Genomic DNA, 19,883 nt, shown 5'->3' with positions numbered 1-19,883 from the left:
CTTTGAGTCCCATGTTTGGTAGCTAAGAAAGTGCAAGAAAATAAAACACGGAGAAAGGAAAATTTTAGATCTTGCCATGATGTTTGGAAATGTATTGGATAAGGAATCATGATGTCAGTATTGTGGGCATGGTTAATGATGTGGTTACATTGCAAGAATGGTATGGAACAGTATCCAATAATATCCAGAGGACAAATTGACAACAGAAAGTATCTATGAGAAGTTGTAGTATTATACTTAGATATATTATTTATGTGGGACTGTGTCCTTGGGTGAAAATCCCTAAAGCCTTTGATGAAGACACTCCGATGTGGGTGTATAAGGTTGATCCTGCCCCTAGGTTTTAGTTCCTAAAGACATGGGGTTGGCCTTGCCCTTGGATTATAGTCTTAAAAGTCACAAGGTTGGTCTTGTCCTTGGGTAGAAGTCCCAAAAGACACGAAGTTGGTCCTGCCCTTGGGTATGAGTCCTAAAAGATATGGGATATAACTTATAGTCCCAGAATAGTCATTATTTATAACAAAGCACCTTTTAGAGCATTGATGGTTGATATGTACATTGGTGGGGATTAGCAATTTATCATGTGTGAGAGAATGGGTGAGGCAAAGCTTTAATGAAACCATTAACAACATGCATATCTGACATTATTACATATTTGTTAATGGTTATAAAATGTTTATCATGCATGTTGCGATATGTTTAATTCAAGGTTTTTAAAAATATGCGTAAGATGATTATAAACTTTCTAACTGAGTTGTGAACTCACCTTATCCTTTCCACTTTTAGATGCAAGTCATAAGACACTTGCTAGAGTTAATGCTTGAACTTTGCATGTCCTGTTGATTGGATGCTGCTTCATTCATGTTGAGAGTATTTTGAGGCTTTTGCCTTTGTATTATAGGAAGACTAAATCATTTTGAAGAAATGATGTAATATATGTTTGTTTTTGTTCATTTGTAGTATGGGCTACTATCAGCCCCTCAAACTAGGCTTGGCGGCACTAGGGCTTCAGGCAGACAGCACCTTGGCCCCTGAGTGACCCATGAGCAAAGCAAGGTGCAAAAGTGTGGGAAGATTACCTCAGAATGGTAGGCTAGTTGCTGGCATGCTTGAGCAGCAGCAACGCACAACATGGTTGACGCGGCAGCATGCTGAGACTAGCACACAGGCACAGGCTTGGAGCCTTGAGGTGATGCAGCCTGTGGGCTCAATGACACAGGTACTGAAGGGAACTTAGATTGATGCCTTGAATGAAGGAAGCCTTGCTACAACAAGGACAAGCACGACCTCAGCAACAAGGGTCTTGATATGTGACCCTAGCACGCACTGATACAGCAACATGAGTCTTGAGTAGGCAGACTGAGTCAGACACGTCTTGGCATTGGGATGAGCCCGGGCAAGGTGTGATCATCTACAACAGCAAGCACTGTGGGCTGAGCATGGGAGACTCCCATTGGCATGGGACTTCTAATCAGAGTGGGAGACAGAGACCCAATGTAGGAGGGAAGGGACTCCTAATCAGATTGGAAGATTGAGTCTTCATGCAGCAGGCTGTGGCTTGGGAGTTTGAGATTGAGTAGAACTCGGAATCCTACTCAAGGTGGCGTCTGTTGAGCTTGGAATTAGAGTCAGACTAGGACTCGAATGTTAGTTCCCTAGTGGGATTAGGATTGCTTGTTGCAGCCTCTATAAAAGGAGAGCCTTGTGCCTCCTAAAGGCAAGTGAACTACCCGGTGAGATTGTGGGAATCCTTGCAAAGAGTTCTTGTAATTTGTTGGAAATCAATGAGATTCAAGTTGGGGAGAGTCCTGTAAATATTGTGTGCGCGCTTTGTGGCTTGAGGAATGGCTGGTTTAGGGAGTGCCTAGACACCGGACAGATGCAAAAACTTAGCCCAGAAATTGCGTGTGTGACAGTTGGTATCAGAGCTTGATGGCCGCAAGAAGCAGTGCTATGGATGCAATTTGTGAACAGATCACACGCCTGGAGGCATATGTGGGGGATTCTCTTGATGGAGACACTACTCTGTCAGCAAGAGTAGCAGAAACGGTTGAGGAACTCGGTGTGCAGCGCGGACTTGCAGAAAATCGGGACAAATATGTAGAGATGATGGAATCCCTTGCAACAATGATTAAAACGGCAGTAGAGGAATTTCGTGGACGGGTTGGATCTCTTGAGGGGGGGATCGCATTGCTGAAGCGAGCTGTGTTGCAGGGCACACCATCCATTTCAAAACCAACCCCTACAAAGGTGTGAGTGCCTGAACCCAAGCCCTTTGGTGGTGCCCGAAATGGCAAGGACTTGGAGAACTTCCTTTGGGACATAGAGCAGTATTTCAGTGCTGCTCATATTCCCACGGACGAACAAGTAATGTTCACATCCATGTATCTCTCTGGAGATGCTAAACTTTGGTGGCAAACGAGAACCAGTGATGATGCTGTATTTGGGAGATGTTGAAGAAGGAATTGAAGGATTAGTTCCTTCCCACGAACAAGGCGTGGGTGGCTCGGGAGTCTTTGAAGAAACTAAAGCAAACGGGTTCTATTAGAGACTATGTCAAGGAATTTAGCTCATTGATCCTTGACATCAGAAACATGTCCGAAGAAGACAAACTGTTCAACTTCATGTCTGGCTTGCAGGGGTGGGCTCAAACGGAATTGAGGAGGCAAGGGGTGCAAGACTTGCCTACAGCTATGGTGGCTGATGATTGCTTGATAGACTAGAAGTTAAGTTCTCCTTCCACTACGACCCAGAAAGGGAAGAACCAACAGCAACAACCAGGTAAAAAGGATTGTCCAAGAAGAATGGCAGTAGACTGAACAAAAAGCTTGAGTCTTCACAGGCCAAGGTGGGGGAGAAGGCAAATTCCTCACAAGCAACCAAGCCATCTGGTTGTTTCATATGCAATGGGCCACATAGAGCAAGGGACTGCCAAAGAAGGAGAAACTGAATGCTCTTATTGCTGCTGAAGAGGACAATAGTGAGTCAGGGACCCCCACGAGAATGAACCCTCTTCAGCTCCTGAATGCAATCCGAGCAGAGACTCACAGGGGACTGATGTATGTTGAGATGGCTATGGGTGGACAGAAAGTTGTGGCTTCGGTGGATAGTGGGACAACTCACAACTTTGTTTTGACGCGGGAAGCAACCAGGCTAGGCTTGAAGCTTAGCAAGGATGATAGTAAGCTGAAAGCCGTAAATAGCCAGACACAGGAGACCCATGGCTTAGCAAAGAACATGATGGTACAGTTGGGGGACTGGAAAGGTACCATCAACTTCCTGAGTGTGCCGTTGGTTGATTTCGACTTCATATTAGGCAATGACTTTTTCTAGAGGGCAAAGGTAGCACTGCTGCCACATTTGAACGGGATCTTCATTATGGATGAGAGACACAGCCTTGCTACGTGCGTGGACTGAGCAAGCCACCTAAGAAACCATCCAAGGAAGAGACCGTCTCTGCCCTACAGGTAGAGAAGGGATTGAGGAAGGAGCAACTTACTTATGTTGCTGCCTTGATAGAGATCAAGCCAGAAAAGATGGTGGAAGTTCCTAACGAGATTGTGCCAATCCTGCAAGAGTATGCAAACGTGATGCCTTCGGAGTTACCTAAGAAGCTTCCACCCAGGAGGCCTACTGATCATTAGTTTGAGTTAGTGCCAGGGGCTAAGCCCCCCGTACAAGTCCCCTATCACATGACTCCTTCAGAGTTGGTAGAACTGAGGGGACAGTTGACTGAGTTGTTGGATGCAGGACTGATCCAACCTTCAAGGGCACCGTATGGGGCACCGGTACTCTTCTAAAAGAAGCAGGATGGGTTGCTGTGAATATGTGTTGATTATTGGGCACTGAACAGGGTCATCATCAAGAACAAGTATCTGATTCCGTTAGCTACAGACTTGTTTGATAGGTTGACTAAGGTTGAGTACTTCACAAAGCTGGATTTATGATCGGGATATTGGTAGGTTCACACAGCTAAGGGAGATGAATCCAAGACAACTTGTGTGACTCGATATGGGAGCTATGAGTTCTTAGTTATGCCTTTCAGGCTAACTAATGCTCCTGCCACATTTTGTAACCTCATGAACGACGTTCTATTCGACTTCCTAGACTCGTTTGTGGTGGTATACTTGGATGACATTGTGATCTACAGCCAGACTCTACAAGATCACCTAGTCCACCTCGAGAAGGTATTTTAGAGACTAAGGGGGAACAAGTTGTATGTGAAGGAGAAATGCAAGTTCGTACAAACTGAGATCAAATTTCAAAGGCACTTGGTGTCCAAGGGACAAATATGCATGGATGGATCCAAGGTGGCAGCAATCCGGGATTGGCCTACACCTACAAAGGTAATTGAATTGCGTTCTTTTCTCGGGTTAGCTAACACTATTACAGGCGGTTTATTCAGGGCTACTCCAAGACAGCCATTCCCTCACTGATTTGATGAAGAAAGAGAGGGAGTGGAAGTGGGAACTGGAGTGTCAGGATGCTTTTTAAAGACTCAAAGATGCTATAACCTCTGAACCAGTGTTGAGACTGCCCGACCTTGAGCTCCCATTTGAGGTGCAAACTGATGCCTCAGACAAGGCTTTAAGGGGTGTGCTGGTACAAGAAGGGCACCTGGTGGCATTTGAGAGCCGAAAGCTAGATGCATCGGAGCAGAGGTACTCCATGCATGAGAAAGAGATGATTGCAGTCATCTACTACCTTGACACTTGGAAGCATTACTTGATGGGCACTAGGTTCATGGTGGTAACAAACAATGTGGCTAACACGTTCTTTACGACTCAGAAGAAGTTGACTGCTAAGCAAGCTCGATGGCAGGGGTTCTTGGCAGACTTTGACTTTTTGTGGGTGCATAGAGCAGGCAGGCATAATCAAGTTGCAGATGCCCTGAGTCGCAAGAAGGTAACGGAATTTGTGGGATCCCTATCCCAAGTTGTGGCAGACTTCAGTGCAAGGGTGAGGCAGGAAGCTCCACAAGACTCCATATACAACAAACTAGTGGATCAAGTAAAGGAAGACACCACTAGACACTACTGGTTGGATGATGGGTTGCTATACTATGTGGGCAGGAAGTTGTATGTTCCCTCCAGAAAATTGAGACGGGAGTTTCTGAAGGAAACACATGATACTAAGTGGGCAGGTCACCCTGGAGAAGAGAGGACATTTTCTTTGATTTCACGATCCTTTCACTAGCCAAAGAGGAAGGATGTCGTGTAGGATTATGTGAAATCATGTCTGGTGTGTCAGATGGATAAGACAGAGAGGAAGAAGGAACCAAGTTTGTTGCATCCTCTGCCTTCCCTGAAAGACCATGGCGGTGTCTTTCAATGGACTTCATTACAAGATTCCTTAAGGTACAGGGGTATCGGTCTATTCTCGTGGTAGTTGACACATTCTCTAAGTATGTTGTATTCATTCCAGTGCAGCATGAATGCCCTGTTGAGGAAGCTGCAAGACTTTTTTTCAGCAATGTGGTAAAATACTTTGGGATACCTGAGGATATAGTGAGTGATAGAGACTCACGGTTTATAGGCAAATTTTGGGTAGAGCTATTCAAGATGATGGGAACTGAGTGCAAGTTTTCCACTACTAACTACCCTCAGACGGATGGGCAAGCTGAGAGGGTGAATGCCTTGTTAAAAGAATACCTAAGGCACTTTGTGTCGGCAACGCAGCAGAACTGGCTGGAGCTTATGGATGTAGCTCAGTTGTCGTATAACCTGCATCAGAGTTCTGTAACAGGGAAGAGCCCATTTGAGGTGGTAATTGGGTTCCAACCTCGTATGCCTATGGATGTGCTAGCCAATTATTAGCCAAGGCAGTGCTTAAGTCTTGCAGCATACAGAAGTATGCTAAGACCCGACAAGAATTACTTGATGAAGCCCAGGAGAGTTTATAGAAAGCGAACCGGCGCATGAAGAAGTATGTTGATGGAGGGAAGAGACCACTAGAATATCAGGTGGGAGATAGAGTGATGCTCGAGCTCACTCCTGATATTTGGAAGAAAATCAAGAGCAGGCAGTATCAGAAGGGCTTGATCTCGAGGTATGATGGTCCTTTTGAAATTTTGAAGAGAATTGGTCCTGTTGCTTACAAGCTGAAGCTTCCAGAGAGACTACAGCTTCACCCATCATTCCATGTAAGCTTTCTAAAGCCTTATCATGAGGATCCTAATCCAGACCGAGTGCAAGCTAAGAGGCCGCCTCCTAACATTCGCAAGGAGTTCAGCAAGGACATAGCGAGTGTTGAAAGAGAGAGAGAGAAAACCTTAATTCTCATTCATATGATTAACTTCTTACAATAGAGAAATATATATACAAGGCTAGGTTGAACTAACTACCATATATGTGACCTATATTAAGAAAGAAAAGAAAGATTGTACACTATAAATACATTATATTTAACACTCCCCCTCAAGTTGGAGCATATATGTCATATGCACCAAACTTGTTACAAATGTATTTAATCCTAGGACCTCTCAGAGATTTAGTGAAGATGTCTACTAGTTGATCATTTGAATTAAAAAAACTTGTACACACCTTGATGCGATCTTATCTCTAATGAAGTGACAGTCAACTTCAATATGCTTGGTCTTTTCATGAAAGACTGGATTGGATGCAATATATAATGCGGCCTGATTGTCACAGACTAGCTTTATCTATTCATCTTTTCCAAATCTCAATTCCTGAAGGAGTTGCCTCAACCATATGACTTCACATGTTGCCAAAGCCATAGCTCGATACTCAACTTCGGTGCTTAATCTGGCCACTACATCTTGTTTCTTACTCTTCCAGGATATTAAGTTACCTCCAACAAAAACACAATACCCTGAGGTGGAACACCTATCTGAGGGTGAACTAGCCCAGTCTGCATCTGTGTAACCAACAATTTGGGTATGGCCCTTCTCTTCATACAACATACCTTGGCCTGGTGTTCCTTTAATATATCGAAGAATGCGGATCACAACATCCTAATGGTTGTCACATGGTGACTGTAGAAATTAACTAACCACACTCACAGGAAAAGAGATGTCTGGCCGAGTGATGGTGAGGTAGTTCAGTTTGCCTACAAGTCATCGATATCTCCCAGGATCTCTTAGAGGCTCCCCCTGTCCTGGTACAAGTTTGACATTTGGATCCATAAGAGTGTCAACAGGTTTACATTCTAACATACCTGTTTCTTCCAAGATGTCTAAGGCATACTTCCTTTGTGACATAACCACACCTGAATTGGATTGAGCTATTTCAAGTCCCAGAAAGTACTTGAGTTTGCCCAAGTCTTTGGTTTGAAAATGGTTGAAAAGGTGTTGCTTTAGTCTTTGGATACCCTCCTGATCACTGCCTTTAATGACAATGTCATCCACATAAACTACCAAATAGATGCACTGGCTCGAAGAGTTATGATGATAGAAAATTGAATGATCTGCTTCACTCCGAAGCATTCCAAACTCTTGAACAACTGAACTAAAATGCCCAAACCATGCCCGAGGAGACTGTTTCAAGCCATATAGAGACCGGCGTAACTTGCATACTAAACCAGACTCCCCCTGAGCAACAAAACCAGGTGGTTGCTCCATATACACTTCCTCGAGAAATTCACCATGAAGGAAAGCATTCTTAATATCCAACTGATAAAGAGGCCAATGACATATAGTTGCCATGGAGAGAAATAAACGAACAGAAGCAATCTTGGCAATAGGAGAGAAGGTGTCACTATAGTCACAACCATAAATCTGAGTATAAACTTTAGCAACCAAGCGGGCCTTAAGGCGATCAACCTAACCATCAGGACCAACTTGAACAGTGTAGACCCAACGACAACCAACTGTAGATTTACCAAGAGGTAAAGAAACAAGATCCCATGTGCCATTGGAGTGCAGAGCAGCCATTTCATCAACCATTGATTGTCGCCACCCAGGATGAGAAAGTGCCTCACTAGTGCTCTTAGGAAGATAAATAGAGGATAAAGTTGAGACAAAGGCAGAATAGGATGAAAATAATCGATGGTAGCTCAAAAAATTATAAATAGGATGAGGATTACGAGTAGATCGATTACCTTTCCGAAGAGCAATAGGCAAATGGTAAGTAGATGAAAGGGTCGGGGTAGGAGAAATCGGTGGGACAGGAGGTGAGTCATCAGGTACCTCAGCTGAAGAGAGAGGAGGAGCAACAACACAATGTCGACGATGATAAACCTGAAGAGGACAAGAGAGTGCATCTGAAGGGGGGGATATATAGGGAAGTGGCAATACTTCAGAAATGGGAAGAGATTCAGAGGATGAGAAGAATGGAGAGTCCTCAAAGAAGGTGACATCAGCGGAGAGAAAATAAGGATGAGTGTTAGGGGAATAACAACGATAGCCTTTCTGAAGTTGAAAGTATCCCAAGAAGATGCATTTCGTAGCCTTGGTGGAGAGCTTGTCCTATCCAGGTGTGAGAGTATGAACAAAACAAGTACAACCAAAGACACGAGGAGGAAGGAAATAAAGAGGTTGGGTAGGAAAAAGGAGGGAATGAGGGATTTGGTCATGTAATATAGATAAGGGTATACGATTAATCAAGTAACAGACTGTAAGAACAGCATCCCCCTAAAAACGAAAAAGAACATGACTATGAAGAAGGAGGGTACGAGTTGTCTCAACAAGATGTCGATTTTTACGTTCAGCAACCCCATTTTGTTGAGAAGTATGAGCACAAGACGACTTATGGAGGATCCTATGTTGGGACACAAAAGAAGTAAAGGGTGTAGAAAAATATTCCCGAGCATTGTCACTGCGTAACACTCGAATAGAAACATTGAATTGTGTTTGGATTTCAGCATAAAATTTCTGGAAAATAGAGAATAACTCAGCTCGATTTTTCATTTAAAATAACCAAGTACATCTTGAATAGTCATCAATGAAAGTGACAAAATACTAAAATCCTAAAGTAGACGCGGTCCGACACACACCCCAAACATCAGTGTGGACAAGTTCAAAAGGAGACTTTGCCCGATTATTCAAACGCTTTAGAAACGAGACACAAGTATAGGATTTTTAGTCGCCATATCCACTTTTCTCACTACCAATCAATTTTTCCGATGTGATAGTAGGAGATCCAGAGATGACGGATGTAAAAATAGGATTTTTAGTCGCCATATCCACTTCACCTAAGATTGAATCACGTTTGGATCGAAGAGAGCCCTAAAGGGAGGTCGGATCACAGTTGTGGAAGAAGAACCTGGTATGTCGAGACCCAAACAAAGGAGAAAAGTGACTGGAGATGAAGAAGAGACCTTCCCAAGGCACACACAGGTCTTGACCAAGGAAGGGAGTTGTCGTCGGAGGCTGGAGGAGGCTAAAAGAAGACCCGCGGAGGTTGAAATGCCAAAAAAATGGAGAAGCAGGGTTTGGAGAGGACTGACGGAGGCTTAGAAGTGCAAGATGGCGCCAAACGAGCCTACTGGTAGAAACTCGGCACTAGAAAGTGGGCCATGCGCCCTCATGCATCCTCACGCGCCGGCGCATGGGAGGCGCATGGATTGGTTTTTGGCTCCGGTGCTTTGAGAAAAGTTGCAGATCTCCTTTTTGCACTCCTGATGATGTGGTCGGTGTCGAAAAATATCGCCAGAAAAAAAAAAAGTCGTCGGAAAATATCGCCGGAAAAATGTTGGCGGTGATGAGGGTTTTCTGACCACCATATGGTTGACCGGAAAGCTTTGGGAGATGGAAAAGGTGATCGGAATGAAACACGGTCACTGGACGGATTCCCGGAATTAATTACGCGGGTAAACCAGAAAGAATAAAGTTTTCTCCCTTGGCTCTGATACCATGTTGAAAGAGAGAGAGAGAAAACCTTAATTCTCATTCATAGGATTAACTTTTTACAATAGAGAAATATATATACAAGGCTAGGTTGAACTAACTACCATATATGTGACCTATATTAAGAAAGGAAAGAAAGATTGTACACTATAAATACATTATATTCAACAGCGAGCATCCTACAGGATAGGAAAATGGGAAATTGGAAAGTTAAATGGACCGAGTTTTTTATTCACTGGAAGAGAACACCTAAGAGTGAAGCAAGCTGGGGTAATTTCTGTGACTATGTATAACTTTGGATCTCCTAGAGTTGGAAACAAAAGATTTGCTGAAGTTTACAATGAGGTAATTGAGAGTCCTTGAAATTTTCAAGTTGCTTTCATAGTAAGGCTTTAAATTTTGATTTTTTTAAGGCAATAACCTCCCTCCTGTGGCTCCATTTTAAGTTTATCTCCTGACAGAAACCTCATGCCTCCCATATCTTCCTATTCATGAGATCATTTTTTTTAGTGGGTTTTTTGTTATCTATACTCTGTTGTATGAAATTTACTCCTGTTTTATGCTTGCAAAGGAAAATATGAGATCAATTTTATTTACTTTTTCTCACATTTCAAGAGCTGTGTTTTCCATGATATCTTTTACAATTAAAATTTTATCTTGTTAATTTGTCATTTTCATGGCAAAAGTGTCATTTTTCTGAAATTAAGAGGGACAGGGGGGAAAAAAAAAAGGGCAAGATAGCCTAGAAGTACTTTTCGGTCAAGACCAGTATTGATATATTGTCTCCTTGTGCTATTATTACATATGATGGTGCAAAAGTTGGACTCCTGATGCATAGCATATGAATATGGTCTATCAACAAATCATCAGAAGTTTAAGTGGGGGGTTATGATAGTTATCTTACTTGAAGTAAACCAACAGGCTTGGTGGCACTAGGGCTTTAGGCGGGCAACAACTTTGCCCCTGAGTGACCCATGAGCAAAGTAAGGTGCAAAAGTGTGGGAAGGTTACCTCAGAATGGTAGGTTGGCTGCTGGCAGGCTTGAGTAGCAGCAATGCACAACATGGTTGATGTGGCAGCATGCTAAGACAAGCACACAGGCGCAGGCTTGGTGCCACAAGGTGGTGCGGCCTATGGATGCAATGACACAGTTATTGAAGGGAACTTAGATGGATGCCTCGGATGAAGGAAGCCTTGCTGCAACAAGGACGAGCACGACCTTAGTAGCAAGGGTCTTGATGCGTGACCCCAGCACGCACTGATACAGCAACACGAGTCTTGAGCAGGCAGACTGAGTCAAGCACATCTTGGCATTGGGATGAGCCCAAGAAAGGTGTGATCATCTGCAGTAGCAAGCACTGTGGGCTGAGCATGGGAAACTCCCATTGGCATGGGACTTCTAGTCAGAGTGGGAGACAGGGACCCGATGCAGGAGGGAAGGGACTTCTGACACGTAAAGACTCCTAATCAGATTGGAAGACTAAGTCTTCATGCAGTAGGCTGTAGCTTGGGAGTTTGAGATTGAGTAGGACTTTGAGTCCTACTTAAGGTGGCGTCTATTGAGCTTGGAATCAGAGTTAGACTAGGACTCAAATGTTAGTTCCCTGGTGGGATTAGGACTGCTTGTTGCAGCCTCTATAAAAGAAGAGCCTCGTGCCTCCTAAAGGCAAGTGAACTACTCAATGAGATTATGGGAGTCTTTGTAGAGAGTTCTTGTAATCTATTGGAAATCAATGAGATTCAAGTTGGGGAGAGCCTCATAAATATTGTGTGTGTACTTTGTGGCTTGAGGAAAGGCTGGTCTAGGGTGTGCCTAGACGCAAAAACTTAACCCAGAAATTGCGTGTGTGACAGCTACCCTTAGTGAAACATTATGTTTTGGTATGTACAAAGTAACATTGTATATGTTTTCTTTATGTGAAACAAATTATATTTTGTTAATTAATGGTTCCAAAGGTTTATTATAAGGTATTACTTTTTTATAACAAGTTTCTATATCCTCATTTTGGATAAAAATCTACCTAAAACTCAACATTTATTTTTGTCTCCTAGGTTTTGAGAGCACTAATTTTGTAGTGGAGTATTAATTAGTAAGTCTAAAATCCAGGGTGTGACATAAATAAATAGACATAGTGATATATCAAACATGCTATTATATCAATGAAAATAATTAATGAGGAAAAGATCAAAGACAAGAAACATACAAATTCATTAACAAGAACATCAGGTGTTGACTCTCCAATCACATCACCTTGGTAACCATCTCCCAAAAGCTCCATGTTTTCCTGAAATAGCATGTTTTAACTTTTAAGTAGTTGCAACAATTTGCTAATTTTTGAAATAAAAATGCGCGGTTGATTGGCGATTGCCATTTATTTATTGACTTTTAAATATTAGATTTAATTTTGTTACATCATAGAAGACTATTTTCCATACAATAAAATGTTAATTATGTTAAAAGGATCATTGGCAATCTCAAATGGCAGGAATATTGGTCCATTTAGTTGAATGGTCTTCTTTGATTATAATTAAATAATATAGACTTAACCCAAAATCCAAACTAGTAAGGGTATTCTAAACTTGGAATCTTATGATGGATAATTCCTTAGTTGTTCAGCGGGAAATAACTTTTCTTGCAGCATGGATGTGACAGTTATAGAATACTGAGAGTAGAAGTGGGTTCTTTAAGGTAATATATAAGTGTTAGTAAGAGTGTTTCTATATTTGAATAAATTAGCCTGACCAATGTTATTTAAATCCCCATATCAAAAATATAATATAAATCACCAAATTAAATTAATCTATCTTGAGGTTTCTAACTATTTAATGTGCATAACCTGTGTTGGAAACTAAACATAATGCAAAGTTAGGAATGATCCTGATTCTTAGAGATTGATCCTTGAATTTTAGGAATTGTACAACTAGGTAATTATTTCCCTTTTAGTGTAGAGGAGTCTGTATATACCATGTATTGATTCATTCAGAAAGAAATGAATTATTCTTCTTTATCATAGTATCAGAATTATAGGAAAACTTTCAGCTTTCATTGTTGCTGAAATTTTTCTAAGATCGCATGATTTCTTTGCCGACAAGTATTAATTTGTTTTTCTGTTTATCCCATCGACAATTATTCCTTTTCCTTTGTTTCCACATTTTTTTCTTCTCTTCCCATTCCTCTCACCAATCATGTCTAAAATATCAAAAGTAATCTCTACAGTCTTTCAAACGTCAACATCGAATCTTCATCATAAGGAGAATAGCAAAACCTTCACACATTATTTTGATTAAATGGTCAAAATTATTTGGTTTGGTCGCAATTGGTGAAGACGTTCTTCAAAGGCAAAGGGAAATTAAGTCACTTGATCGGGCCAAATATGATCCTAGATTTGGTGTGTGGGATGAGGCAACTTCTATGATCATATCATGGCTTTGGCATGTAGAAGAAGAGAGATGGAAGGAATACAAGGTATAAAATTCTCTTCCTTGATCTTTAGCCTATATAGAGACTCACATATATATACAAAAGTTCCTAGCACCTAGATTAGGAACTTTCCCAACTTAATTACTTCAAATCCCTTTTATTATGGGATTGCCTGATTCTCTCTACAAAATCTTCTAATTTCATTGTTCCACACTCCCTCTCAAGTTGGTGAATAAATGTTTTCCATTCTTAACTTGGATACACTTACTTGAAACTTTATACTGCTAAAACCTTTTGTGAGTACATCTGTAAGTTGGTGGTTAGTAGATACATAAGGAATATAGATCCATCAACTATTTAGTTTCTCCTTGATAAAATGTCAATCTATTTCTATGTGTTTTGTTCGATCGTGTTGTATTGGATTATGTGCAATACGATTATAGATTTATTGTCGTAGTAAAGTCTCAATGGGTCATCCCATTTAATCTTCAAACCTTCCAAAATGATCTTCAACCATAGTAGTTCACAAAGTCCCTTGGGCCATTACACAAAATTCTGCTTCCACCAAACCCTGTTTTTTACTGCTCCATATCACTAGATTCCCACCAAGAAAGGTGCAATACCGAGTAGTTGATCTTTTATCAACCATAGATCCAACATAATTTGCATATGTGTTTGCTTCAAGTACTAATCCCGTGCTTCGTTTAAATAGGATGCTTTCTTGGAGACCCTTTAACGTACTATAGCACTTGGTTAGCAACTTGCAAATGAACCTCTTTAGGATTGTGCATGAGCTGGCTAATCACACTCACAACATATGCTATATCCGGTCTTGTGTGAGACGAAATAAATGAGTTTTCCTACCAAACGTTAATACATCTCTCTATTTACCGCAACACCTTCCTCAAGCTCTCCAAATTTATGATTAGGATCTATTGGTGTGCTTGCTGGTTTACACACCAACTTGTTTGTTTCCTTGAGAAGGTTCGTTACATATTTCTATTGAAAAATAAAAATTCCCTACTTAGAATGTGTAGCCTTGATTCCTAGGAATTATTTCAACCTTCTTAACTTTTTAATCTCAAATTCCTTAGTCAAGCATTGCCTCATAGCCTGTCTCCCTTTTTCATCATTTCCCATCATGATGATGTCATCTATATATACCAAAAGAGCTGTAACTCTCCTTGAATCTAGATGTTTGATGATAAATGTATGATCTCATTAACTTTGTTTGTATCCCAAGTTTTTCATCACTTTAGCAAATCTTCCAAACCACACCCTTGGAGATTGTTTGAGCCTGTATAGAGTTTTCTTCAGTTTACACACCTTTTTAATGGCTAGGTCACTGCCAAACCCAAGAGGGACTTCCATATAAATCTCTTCTTCTATCTCTCCATTCAAAAATGCATTTTTGACATTGGACTATTGTAGATCTTAGTTATAATTTGCTGCCAATGATAACAAAATTTTGATTGTGTTCCTTTTGGTAACTGGAGCAAATGTCTCTAGATAATCCACATCATATGTCTGAGTGTATCCTTCAGCCACCAATCTTGCCTTGTACCTCTCTAATGTTCCACCTGCTCTATGTTTAATAGTATAAACCCACTTACATTCCACTGACCTTTTTCCTACATGCAAATCTACCAATTCCCAAGTTTTATTCTTCTCCAAGGCCTTTGATAGAGTGGTAGGAATATGAATCTTGTTTAAATTTGTAAGAAAACTCTTATAGGAAAGTGGAAACAAAGAACGTTTAGTGTGTCCCCTTGTTCCCTTCCTGATGTCAATAGATAGATTATGATCTATAGGTTTTTCAAACTAAAGTTCTGACTTAGTTTGTATGGGAGGATGAGAGACTGTTACCTCATTTTCAAAAGCTGGTTCAAATTCTTAGACTTGTATAAGTCTAAGGTCTATAGCTTTCTTCCTTAAGGATACTTTGCTAGTCATTCGATTCTCAAGAGCAAACTCAATGGACTACGATTCAGGTTCAAAGGAGGGTACAAATATTGGGATAGACACTGGGCCAAAGACTTTAGGAGGGTCAATGAGAAAGGAATCAATGAAATAGGAATCCTAATTCTTGTCTTCCTCAATAGAATTCTCCCTCTAAAGATAAAAAGTGGGAAAATAAGACTCACTCTTATTGAAAGTAACATTCGCTGAGATAATTTTTTTTTTGGATGGTGGACAGTAGCACTTATATCTCTTTTGAATTGAGGAATATCCCACAAAAATACATTTGACTGCTTTTGAGTCTAATTTTCCCCTATTTGGACTTTGAACATGCACAAAGGACACATACCCAAATATCTTAGGAATGAGATGGTTTGTGGTTCTCATATTAGGATAAAACAATAAGAATATTTCCATGAGACTTTTGAAACCTAAGACTTAAGAAGGTAATCGGTTCATGAGATGCGTGGCGATTAGGAAGGCTTTCCCCCTAATAAAATTTAGGCACATGTTTTTGGAATAGAGAAGCTCATGTTGTATCGAAGAGGTGACCATTTTTCCTCTTAACAACTCCATTTTGTTGCGGGGTGTTGATACATGATCACTTATGAATTAATCCCTTATATTGAAAGTATGGAGTTAGGACTTGATTGAAATAATCTTTGGTATTGTTGGACTGAAACCTTTTGATAGTGATACCAAATTGGTTTTTTATCATGTTATGAAAATTTGGAAGAACAAAACTTATATTAGATTTGTGTTTAAGAGAATTCAAGAGACCCTAGTACAATTATCGATGAAAGACATAAACCAATGTGCACTAGATATATTAGGGATAGGGGAAGGGCTCCAAATATCACTAAGAATTAAATGAAAAGACTCTGAACTTCTTTTATTATTAGTGGGGAAGGTTGAACGCTTGTATTTGGCAAGTTCACATGCATCACAATGGAAACTATCAACATCTAATTACCTAAATAAAGAAGGAAAGAAGATCTTAAGAGTTCTAAATGGCAAATGTTCAAGTCTATGATGATGATGTCATATTTTTTTTCTTTATTAAAAAGGTGATGCTTAGAAAGAAAAGATACAAATGACTCATTTGATTTTTCAAGGTAATATAACCCGTTCCATTCCTTAGCAAGTCCAATCATCTTCCCTAAGTCTTATCCTGAAATATATAGTGAGTAGGATAAAAAGTCACATTGCAACCCAAATCTTGTATAAGCTTTTGTATGGAGACAAGATTAATGGACAACTTTGGAACATGAACACATTTTTAAGTGAGTGTAGGACTAATTTAGATATCTCCTACACCTACAACAGTGGTTAATGAACCATCTACTATGGTTATTTTCCTATTGCTTGGGTGATTACTACTCAAAAAGTGCTCTTTTATAGCTTGTTATAAACTCTTTTAAACACTTTTGAGTAGTATTTATTACCTTTTAACTCAATTGGCACATTAAAGACCCTTGCAAGTGTTTCTAATAAGTTTTTGGCTAGTTTTGGTGTTTTTTATAGCTTTTTTATCATTAAAACGAACCAAGGATGAGGGAGAATTTTGTATAATCCATGACAAAGCAAGTGGAAGCTCAAACACATGAAGAATCCAAGTTTTGGAGAGCTTCGTAGCCTTTGCCAAGCCAATCAAGTATGCAAGGAAGAGAATCAGAGAAGAAATCTAGCAACCAGCAATTTTGCATGGCTATGCAAAACTTTCGCATAGCATGCGAAATGCCAAAAGGAGTAAAAGCTGCAGGACAAAGAGCAGGACTAAGAAAATTGAATTTTGCAACTTGTGCGAAATTTCGCAAGCTTTGCGAAACCAAATGCTGAAGAGCCAAGCCATAAATGAATTTCGCACACCATGCGAAATCTCGCATGGCCTGCGAAATCTCCCTGTGTAATTTCCAAATATTTGCGCACCGATTCCGCTAGATTTTTATCTCCAGATATTTATCTCCAGATATTTTATCTCCAGATTTTTATCTCAAGATTTTTATTTTGTGTAATTCCCTATTTTTTCCTTGTAACCAACCAATGATAGGATTTCTTGGTTAGGAAGTTTAAAGGAGGGTTAAAAAGATCTCTCTCTATATATCTCTTGTATCTTGTAAAAGAAAAAAAAGAAAAAAAGGGATCGTAGTAAGAAATATATTTACAGAGCACTTGCTCTGCCTTTCCTTCGAATTTTCTTTTCATTTTCTTTCTAGCCAAACATCCTCTGAGGCCTCGAAGGATGAGTGGGTAGGTTTTTCGTTTCTTGGACTGAAGGAAGCTAGGTAAGGGATCCGGATACAAAGGTGGGAGTTTTCCTTGCTTTAAATGAGGAGAGTTGTTACCCATTAATGGTTTTTATTTTTTAAGGTTTAACTTAAAATCCCTTAAAATCACCTAAGCCAATACTTGGTAAGCTTTTCGGTCTCCCTGGAGATCCATTAGTTATCTCTTACGAGCCTCTAGGAGGTGGTTTAAAGGTAGGATTACCTAGAATGGCCAATACTTGGTAAGCTTTTCACAGTGAGAGGTGATTAGTTATCTCTTACGAGCCATTGAAAGATGATTCACAGTGAGAGGTCTTTAGTGTTTGAAACCAGTAATGGGAAGCAACTGCAATCTTTCATGGACCAGTGGGATCAAATCTTGATTGCTAAATACACACCGGTTCGGAAGATAACCATTCTTTATGTTATTATCCCCAATGCGAGGAAAAGATCTGGAATCTCCCCCTTTTGTCCAAGGAACCTGAACCTAGTGACCTAAAACTCCAAAAAACCTTTTCTTTGTAATTAATCTCATTTACTATTTTTGGTTAACTTAAAACCAACCTTTTTCAACCAAAATTATGTTTTCTTTTAAAGCTAACTCATAAAAGAAAAAACACGATTTCAGTACTTTAACTAATATCACGCGTGATATGAAAACCCATCCCTGTGGACGATCCTAGAACCACTATACTATGCTAGTTATGCTACCCTAGTGTATGGTGAATTAGGTTTATAAATTTTGTTGATAACTCCCGTCTGAGGATAATAGTACACCAATTAGGGACGAATCATTGGGCAAGGGTTATAGTTGTTACATTGGTGTGTTGAATGAGTCAATGATTTGTGACACCTGAATCTAAAACCTAAGAATTGGTAAAGGTTTCATTAAAGACCTTAAGATAAGAAACTTACTTGAAAGTGCCAGTGAGCAGGTACCTAAAAGTTTCTTAAGAGTTCCCAACAAAGATTTCAATTTTTCAATCTCCTCCTGATTGAATCTGTTTTGTTCTAAGGATTTTTCTTTAACTGGCTAAATAGAAGACAAGTGTGCTTACCCATTATCCCTCAGCTGCTCTCCATTGTAACCCTACTCTTTGTGAGACGTGGTTGGCTTACCAAGAAGTTTCTGGCATTTCTCCTATGTATGTTTAGCTTTCTGGCAATAAATGCTCCATAAGTTATCCCTATTATCACGGTTTGAAGCCCTTGATTGATCATTCCTTTTGTTATCAACAGTGTCGGTCTTTTGATCAATGCCTTTGCTAGTGACCATAGTCGAGCCATTATGAGGTTTAAGCATGACACTCCTCCTACTTTTTTTTGCTCGAATAATAGAAATAGTCTTATTCAAAGTTGGAAGCTCTTTGTTAAGTATTTGAACTCTAACTTGATTTAACTCAGAATTGAGACCAACTAAGAAATCATAGACTTGATTATTTTCTATATAATTCTTCAAGATTGTTGCATCCTTAGGACATTTTGTCTTAATGCATTGATGGTGATCAAGTTCTTGCCATAGATTTTACAACATATTAGTATACTTCATTATTGTATCATTTCCCTATTTCACCGCTCTGGTCCTAACTTTTATTTTGTACACTTGGGTTGTATTTAGTGCTTTCGAGTATGTCTGGTGAACTGCATCCTAAATGTCTTTAGCAATTGTCAAGAACATACATGTATCACTGATTTCAAACACCATTGAGTTCCACAACCATGCCATAATCATTAAGTCTTAATCATCCAAGGCATCAAATCGAGGGTCTCCTCTCCCTTGTCTAGTTCTTTTTTTTTTTTTTTGATAAGACACGACAAAGGAATATATTGAGAGAAAAAAAGAAGTACAAGAGAAGGATGAGGATCCCACCAAAGAAAACTAAACTACAAGAATACGAAAACAAGAAAATACAAAGTAATAATGAACAAACTCTCTAGACTAGACTAACCCAAAGGAAATACATGCCGCTAGTCAATCAAGTTGTAACACATTAAGGGAAATCCCTTTAAAAACTGTGGAATAAAAAGCCCAAACAGAAGCAAGGAAATGAACAGAATCCCAAAGATTCTCTGAATTCTTTACTTAATCCTCAAAAATCCTAGCATTTCTTTCCCACCAGACAACCCAAATTATAGCAATGCATGCAGCTTGCCACAAAACTATCTCTCTCTTAGATAAACCAAAACCATTATAATTAATGGACAACATGTCAGAAATGCTCCTTGGGGGAACCCAATCCGTCTTGGCTAACTGAAATAATCTATGCCACAACTCCATCGTCAAAGAACAATGTAGGAAAAGATGATTTGTTGATTCTCCATGCCTCATGCACAACTTACAAATATCAGGATTAAGAGCTTTGTAGAGTCTTCTCAATTGTAGCAAGTCATTAGTATTTACCTTCTTGTGTGCCACCAACTAGACAAAGGA

The 19,883-nt window shown here is 39.9% G+C and overlaps 1 protein-coding gene across 4 annotated transcripts in view; it reads right to left on the bottom strand.

Annotated features, from left to right (window-relative positions):
- Positions 1 to 19,883, bottom strand: part of LOC100249309 (uncharacterized) — a 179,382-nt gene that overhangs the window by 7,986 nt on the left and 151,513 nt on the right. For 3 of the 4 annotated variants that reach the window (XM_010646909.3, XM_019217522.2, XM_010646907.3), the window contains one exon: positions 12,010 to 12,090. The exons of the other annotated variant lie outside the window; for it this stretch is intronic. In XM_010646909.3, coding sequence (XP_010645211.1) covers positions 12,010 to 12,090 — 81 coding nt within the window. The remainder of the gene's footprint in view (positions 1 to 12,009; positions 12,091 to 19,883) is intronic. 4 annotated transcript variants of the gene reach the window in all.

This window comes from Vitis vinifera, chromosome 5, assembly GCF_030704535.1.
Source record: "Vitis vinifera cultivar Pinot Noir 40024 chromosome 5, ASM3070453v1".
In the NCBI taxonomy this organism is placed as follows: domain Eukaryota; kingdom Viridiplantae; phylum Streptophyta; class Magnoliopsida; order Vitales; family Vitaceae; genus Vitis; species Vitis vinifera.
Note: the sequence above shows the minus strand (reverse complement) of the source record. Positions and strands in the feature narration are given on the sequence as shown.